The 8,425-nt window shown below is 35.8% G+C and overlaps 1 protein-coding gene across 1 annotated transcript; it reads left to right on the top strand.

Moving 5' to 3' along the window:
* The first annotated feature begins 2,126 nt into the window (after window positions 1-2,126).
* On the top strand, window positions 2,127-8,042 carry LOC107811230 (peptide chain release factor PrfB3, chloroplastic). Its single transcript, XM_016636116.2, has 6 exons — window positions 2,127-2,517; window positions 3,641-3,858; window positions 3,986-4,186; window positions 4,655-4,867; window positions 5,925-6,126; window positions 7,361-8,042. The coding sequence occupies exons 1-6, from the start codon at window positions 2,361-2,363 to the stop codon at window positions 7,645-7,647; spliced, it is 1,278 nt and encodes a 425-aa protein (XP_016491602.1). The 5' UTR covers window positions 2,127-2,360; the 3' UTR covers window positions 7,648-8,042.
* Window positions 8,043-8,425: the final 383 nt, after the last annotated feature.

The following is an 8,425-nucleotide window of genomic DNA, read 5'->3' as shown; positions in this document are numbered from 1 at the left end:
AAGAATCGAGAGGGTACATTCTCTGATAGAAGGTTTCTTTCTTTGAGCGAAAGTTTTTCTCTTTTTTGCAATCTTTAGGGTAAATACCATAGTAAAATTTAGGCGTGATAAGATTTAGAGGGAAAAGAAGAAATTAGAGGGAATATGAAAAGAAAAACTAATTATATTGGCGGCTTTTCTCTTGAATAGGCGCTAAAAGATACTAATTAGTAGCCAATATTCATTAGCAAGTAATATATGGCTTCCGCGAACAAATTAACGGCAACTGTCTTATTGCCACTAAATAATTGCCGCTAAAGATATTTTTTGTAGTAGTGGTGCAGTGGCATATAAACTCCTTCTTCCTCCTGAGGTCTTGCTACACCCTACCTTCCATGTGTCTCAATTAAAGTTCTGTTATGTAGTTCCTACCACCATCATTCAACCTCGTGTTGTTAACTTAGATAATCAGTATTGTTCATCTCCTAAAGCTATCCTTGATCGCAGATTGATCAAAAGGGGTAATAGAGTTGTCGCTCAATGCTTGATCAAATGGACTGACTTAGATCCTTCTTATGCTACCTGGGAATTGGCTTCTGCTTTAAAGGATTGATTTCCTTCATTCACCCTTGAGGACAAGGGTGTTGTTCATCGGGGGTATTGATACGAATATTAGTGGCTAAGAGTGGAACTATTTGAATGTTAGTTGAGTTGGAGTTGGTGGGAAAAGTAGTTATCAACTTTTATTTCAAATTCCATTATTTCTTTTGTTGCATTTTAATTCTCAGCAGTTATAAATAGAGCATTGTAATTGTAAGTAACACAATTATTATAATATAAGAAATCTGAGTTTCTATCTCTCTTCTCTCTGTTTCCCTCTCCCTATTTTCTACTCTTCTTTTCTCCTCTTCTCGTCTACAAATTGCTACAGTTCTATTGCTTAGCAGCTGATACTCGACATTTAAGTATCAATTTGATGATCAATTGTCATTGAATGTTGGTTCTATCCTGTTGCACACTTTTATAGCGAACACATGCCGCCAAAAGAAAAAAAATTACAAATAGAGAATTATATACTGCTAACAAAGAGTAGTGTGCAGGATTTAGATCCATAGAAGATAAATATGTATTACTGGAAATAGTGCCAAGAAGACACTATGTTTGAGTTTTCTCAAAGCAAAATACTGCAAGAAAACACACACACTTGGCACTTTGTTTCAAACATTCATACCACCCCATTTACTCTATGATTAGTCTCGTGCGGGTGCTAACACTAATTAGTCTAAAACACATAAGCATTATTTCAACACTTCCAACACGTATACATTCAAAGAATACTTTTGCATATCTTGAACATCAAATGTGTGCAAAGATAAGTAGAGAAGTAACGAGTTTTTGAGTACACAGATAGCTAGAAAGCAATCGAATTCGGTTACTAGTGTCCAACTCAACATTTTCTTTCTTGTTTATCACAAGTCACAACCAACACTTACTCAAAAATAAAAATGCTAAAAACACGCAATACCTGGATGAAAGAAAGTTTCAATATTGAAAGGAGATCGGTATGGTTGGAGCCAAGGAATTTGTATGTCTTTTGCCATAATTGGATCCACCTTTTCAAGTGCGAGAACGAAGAAATCGCTCGCTCTTAGTTTGGCCAAGTTTCTAAAAGCAACTTCTTTAGAAAAATATTTTCTCAAAATTATTTTTCAATAAAAACAGTTTGTGTTTGACTATTTAATTTGAAAAATACTTTTTAACATTAATTAATGTTTGACCAAGCTTTTGAAAAGTGATTCTAAATCTATTTTTTTCAAAAGTGCTTTGGGGAGAAACTCTTATAAAAATTATTCTTGCTTCTGCTCAAAAGCATTCTTTTTCCTTTTAAAAGCTTGGCAAAAAACTCAGCTAGCGTTTGGACATAGATTTGATTGAAACTTTAAAAAGAAGATTTTTGAAGCTGTGTTGCAAGATAGTTTTTGGAAGATCCAAACCAAAATTTGCATATTCAGTCCGAACTGCCCAAATGTCCACCCCTATTTTTAGTAGTGTACTTTTAAATAACTTGTGTCGTACAATAGGTTAGGTTTTTCATTCTATTTTATTAAGTACTGTAACAATTTAAACCTTAATGGTAGCGTCAATTGCTGGAAATGATATTCTAGTTGTCCCTAATGTCAATATCTGGAGAAGAAACAATAATCTTCTTTTTTTAACAGTAAAGTAAGAGCAACACCATAGAAAAATATAAAAACAGGAAAGTGACACGTGCACAGCCCCAACACCACTTCCCACTTCCCAAAGCCCGTGTTCTTGGCGGCGGCGGCGGTCGGAATTTCAAGAAAGCTTCGGACAACATTTTATCCACCACCATTAGTACTATGGCTAAAATGACTGTTGACCCTTTTTCTGTACAAGCAGAAGCTAGTTGTTCCTCTTCTCCTTCAACTGTTGGAAGCTCAAGGATATTTGCTTTCAGAATTAGAGCTTATAATAATCAGCATATAGATGACAAGAACAGGTTCTACAAAGAGCTTGGTCTGTAATTTCCCTTCTCTTTCTTCCCTCTTCTCTGCTCATGCTCTACCTTAATATTTTGAAATGAATCAGTAAAAAAAAAATGTACCATCTTCTTTACTTTAAGTTTAGCTGAAATTTAGAATTTATTATCAGAGTCATTCATGTGAAAAAAGAGAGGTTCATAAGTGAGGGACACGTGGTGTAAACTTAGTGAATTTAAATTTCTTTGCTCTAAACAGCTTTTAGATGAAGTTGTCATCCTATTCAACATTTTTGTCACAGCTTAATAGTTCTAGCTCTTTCTTTGTGGCTAGTGAATTTGGCACAGTCAAGTCATTTACTTTGCTTTTATATCAAGGGTTCTTTTGTTGTTGTTGTTGTTGTTGCTGGCAGTGGTTCTTTAAATATCATAAATTCAAAATTGGTAGTGCTAAGTAGACTACCTACTTAATGCTACTGTTTTACAAGGTTGTGGTACTTGGTATGAATTCAACTACTTTGGGTTATTGATTGCTTGTGCAAGCACTAGTAGTTTGAAAATATTAGTGAACAGTGAATTAGAATGATAAACCAAGGTTGCGAAGGAAGTGTAAAGGTATGGCTAGGGTATAGGCATTTCACAACTGCCCTTCCCGATAGGGGAAGTGAAGAATCCATCAAAGTGGGGTTGGGTGAGTTCTTCCTTAACAGTTTTTAATGGTTTTTGGATGAACAAAGTTTTGTTGAGAGAATATAAGGTGGAGATTCTAAAGGGAGGAAACACAGAACAGATGAAAAGAATCTTTGTCAAGAAGCATGTGAATGGAACACAATCCAGTTAGAATTGCCAACATATTCATATTCTACGATTTCAATAAGAAAAGGTATACAATACACATTGTGTTTAAGCAAAGGGATGTTAAGGCATTTACACCGTCCAGTTAATGAGTATGTATAGTTTACATTTATTTACAAAGTGCTATACAATCTTTCTCTTTTTAGATGATAAATCAAATAAATTTCATTAATATCAAACCAACTCGGCGTAACATAAGTTTATACACAGTATCTAGTTACTGCTATAGAATCTTTGCATTCTAGTGTATGTACAATATGTAATAGTCTGTTAATTGCTAGTGGTATTGATGGTTTGATGATGTAGGTACATTTGCTTTGAAAAGGAAGATTGAAGATTTGGTACTCCGTGCTGAGATGTTGACACCAACAGCTCTAGAATTTGAAGAAGCAAGACGCCTCAAACAGGAAGAGGTTATTCGTGAATATGATTTGTGGGATGATGTAGCCAAGTCAGATGAAGACCTTGTTCAATTAGCTGAGAACGCCAGAGCCATTGATTCCCTCAAAGACCTTAGATACAAGGTGTCATGTCCTCAAAGCTTGTTCTCACTCGTCACCATATGTTTATTGCCTTGTTAATACTTCAAAGGAAAAACCTTAAAACTCAAGCATGTTATTTGATTCTATTTGATTGAGTGTTATTCTGCAGGCTGAAGAAGCTAAGCTGATTACAGAGCTGGCAGGAATGGATTCTATCAGCTATGAGTTTTTAAAGCAGGCCTATACAGCCTGTGTCAGTGTGAATAAGTCATTAGATAAGTATGAACTATCCAAACTTCTTAGGGAACCATATGATATGGAGGGAGCATGTGTCACCATTGAATCTGGAAATGAGGGCATTTACTCAGAGGTGATGTGTTCTTGCTATGTTGCCACATATATTTACGGGGTTGATGGCAAAGGACCATATACATCTTAGGTTAAAATAATAAGTCAATGAGTTTTCTAAGGAGGGAGAGAGGGTTATATTTGTGTAGCTTTACCCCCTTGTGTCGGAGATACTACTTCGAAAACTTGAAGCTGTTACGGCTTTATTAAATTGAGGTATCCTGGAATTACTGCAAGGCTCACACTGTAAGAAACTATATAGATGAAGGATCTAAATGATAATAATAGAATGCCTACAGATATTATCTACAGAATATTATTCACTTTGGCTATTTTATTGGGATTTAATCATTAAATGGCAAGAAAGGCTGTTGAAAGACAAATTCAAATGGTATAGTAACTGGGGTGTAAAGTTGATAGGTATTTATTTTTTTATGGTTGCAATGTACTTTAGGTGGTACTGCTTCTCACTTATCCAATTATGATGCAGATTTGGGCAGAACAACTGACAAGAATGTATATCAAATGGGCCGAAAAGCAAGGTCATAAGGCGAGGATTGTTGAGAAACAAGATTCAGAGAGTGTTGGTATCAAATATGCGATGATTGAGTTAGAGTTCAAGTCAGCATATGGCTATCTTTCAGGGGAAAGAGGAATCCATTACATGAGTGGAAGTTCTGAAAACAAATTCGATCTCTCAAAGGTATTCTAAGGATATATACTTGGCTCAAATTTAGTTATCCCTTTGCTATCAGTTGACCATATGAATTATAAAATTCTTATATTATGCGCTTTGTATTCCTAAGATTGTCCTTTCCTATTCCCTCCTCAACCTTTTGAGTTATGTGTTTCTGGAGAATTATTAGGCGTGCTTTCCCTATTGGCCTCTTAAGACGAAAACATTTTATGTGCATGAAAAAAAAAATGAAAAAAAAGAAAGAAAGAGGAAAACAATTTGTCATCTTAAATCTCAGTGTTCCAGCTGCATTTTGCTTCTAATATAGTTTCTCTGACATGAATCATGATCAATCACTCTGTCACTGACAGTTTGTTCAGAAATCCTCTTTAATCTAATTCAGTTCATGAAAGTGTGATCACTACCATCAATGTTATGAAGGAATCTGTGATTGTCCACATTTAACTGAAAAGGGAGAAGAAATAATACAGTTATCATGGTATGATATTTTAGCGTAGAAAACTAAAGTATTTCAAGTTCTGAAGTAGTATTTGTATAGAACGTGATGATTAATGACACAGGCTCAAATTTTATTTGGACTTAATACCAAGGTATTAGCAGTGTATCATGAGTTTGTAATGTTTAGCTGAATAAGGAGTGAAAACAGTCATATAACTCAAAGTACAATGTTCTCTCCCTATTAATAAACTCCCAATCAAAATAAAGCTACCCCCCCCCCTTCATTTGCCAAGAAGGTGGAATCACTTGGCTAGCAATTTTCATGGTGAAGTATTGCTTTCGGGAAGAAATAGAACAAGAGTTCTGTTTATCCTCCTCTATTTAGTAAAGTGATCCTCTGTGATGTCCTCATAAACTCTATTTGTGCGTAAAGTTATCATGAATAATGAAATTCGTTTCAACTGTTAGGAAGGCAGGAAATTTAAGCTGTTGAAGTATTTAACTGACTGATAAAGGAGTGATGATTCTGCTCATGTTCGTTGACCAATGATTATGTACCTTACATTAACACAAGATTCTATCTGATGAGATACTTGTATCTTCTTAAAAATGACAAAATTTACAGGTTATCAAGCCTGATGAATTGAAGGCTGGAACTGCTGCTGTTGATGTTATTCCTCTTTTTCTTGAATCATCCCCTGACCTCTCAATTGATGAAAACAATCTAGAAATCACGACACAGCCATCATATGAAGAGAAACAGAGCAACACTTCGCCTTCACTCACCATTCAACATATTCCAACAGGATTGCAAGTCCGATCAACAGGTAATAACGGCTTATCTTGCGCTTAGTATCATTGGCTCTGTAGGGTGATTCATATTACTTCAGTGTTTTTGCACTATGATCTATTTAAGGTTTCTGCATACACACACATGTATTTAAAGAAGACTCTATTCATTGTGGGTATTCATCTGAATATTGGTGAAGAAAAAGAAAAGCTCTTGTATTCAGTCCTGCTGACGGCAGAGATGTTAGACCTCATACAGACTACTTAGAGGCACTGATGAGTGCGTTGAAAAAGAATACTTGATGCAGGAAAATACCTTGCGACTCTCTTGGTTTTCCTTTCTCCGAGGTTAAAACAATATTAGAAACCAAATAACTATATGTCGAGCGTGGTTCTCGAATCATGGGCATGATATATGATTTGACAGGGAACCCCTACTGTTCGCTTGCAAGATGTACGATTGGATACATTGTCAACAAGAAAACAAGTTAAATGTCTATGAGGCACTCAATAGAACACTGTAAGTCAATATAATAACGTGTAAGTTGATACATATCATCTTTATCACATATGCGCGATAATCAAGTGTGGCTCTGATGGTATCACTGTTCAGTGAAATCAGAGGATTGCTTGGTCGAATGTTACGTTCCTGAAAGTTTTCTTGTCCTTCAGTCATACAAAAGCCATTCTACACAAAAATGTGATACTTTACATGTTGGGGTGGAGAAAAAAGGTTCTGGTTCATGATTCAGCAGTAAATTGTATGCTATTACGTTGCTGACAGATTCAAGGCAGGTGTTGGAGATACTATCCTTTGTTCCATTGATTCACAAATGGCTGTGAGATACGGTCTAAGATATTGGTTTCCAACAGAAATATGTTGCATTTTTAGGAGAATCTGTGCTCTAAATTTGTGGCTCTAACTAGCACATATTAATTGTTGACGAAAAGAGAAGAATTTACAGTGCTGATATAACTTAGGCTTCTAAAACAATGTGGCTTAGTGAGAAATTGGTGAAGAGTGAAGAAACGGCAGAATGGACAACTCAAAGACAAATGATTGAGGAAGAAAATGGGCGAAGTCAGACTTGTAGTTTGTTTTGTGACAATAGGTTGCAGATGGAATAAGAGTGAACATTTGATCTACTTAAATGTTTTATGCCTTACAATAAGTTTTCCTTTACAAATTTTGTTTATGTGTGTGCTTTATTTTGCTGTTTCTAACTTCTCCATAAAATATCCATTCCTTTTCATAGCGGTTGCTATTTGTAGGTGAAAGAAGCCGGTTTGCAAATAAGCTGAAAGCCCTCAATAGATTAAAGGCAAAGCTTCTCATTGTAATGAGGGAGCAAGGAGTCTCCGACTTGGCTAGCGTTAGAAGTAGTGCTATCTCTAGTAGCTGGAATCAAGTGGCCAGAAGGTATGTATTTCACCCAAACAAACTGGTAGAAGATATAAAGACGGGCATCCAATTGTCTGACCTTACTGCTGTGTTAAACGGAAATATTGAACCATTTATCGGTGCCCACATCAATAGTAGACGACATGAAATCCCATGAGCCAGATCCCCTCTCATGCAAAAGGATCCGAACTTTGGAGTTGTGCTAATGATTTGATGCCTCATTCTCATATTATTGAAAGCCAAGATCCTTCGACCCGTTTTCTTATAAGGAAAAGAAAAAAGGAGAGATTTTGTGATAAGAAAAGGAGCAGGTAATTAAGGGAAAGAATGGGAGAGGAATGCAGTCACTGCTTCATTTTGAAATGCAAGATGATGCACTTGTTTGTCATATTTTTTTTAGAATTGGTTCTTAAGTTTTATATTATTAAGCTGGTGGCAACATTTTATAGTAGTTGTGCTCTACAGATCTGTAAAAGAGTCATGATGCAACTTTAGATGACTCAAAACCACAGGCTATACTTATTATCAACACCAAGAGTACTGCTCTCAAAGCCATTTCTTCTTCTTCTGTTGCCTTTGCTCCTACAGCAAAGCAGGGGTGTCAAGATCAAGCAACCAGATTATGGTAGCAACTAGGAGTGGCAAACGTGCGGGTCGGGTCGGATAATATGGATAGTTAACTGTTTGCTTTTAACCATTTTGCACCACTAGTAGCAACAGACTTTGTTAAAAGGCTAATTACCAGAAGGTCTTCTTGGTCATACAAGTACTTAGTGAGCGTTTGGACATAAGAATTGTAAAATTTCAATATAGGGGGAAAATAATTTTCAAGTGAAAATGGTATTTGAAAATTAGAGTTGTGTTTGGACATAAATATAATTTTGGGTTGTTTTTGAAGTTTTGTGAGTGATTTGAGTGAAAAATTTTGAAAAGCA

The sequence above is a fragment of the Nicotiana tabacum genome, chromosome 24, assembly GCF_000715075.1.
Source record: "Nicotiana tabacum cultivar K326 chromosome 24, ASM71507v2, whole genome shotgun sequence".
Taxonomy (NCBI): domain Eukaryota; kingdom Viridiplantae; phylum Streptophyta; class Magnoliopsida; order Solanales; family Solanaceae; genus Nicotiana; species Nicotiana tabacum.
The sequence above is the reverse complement of the archived record's forward strand: the minus strand, read 5'-3'. Positions and strand labels throughout refer to the sequence as shown.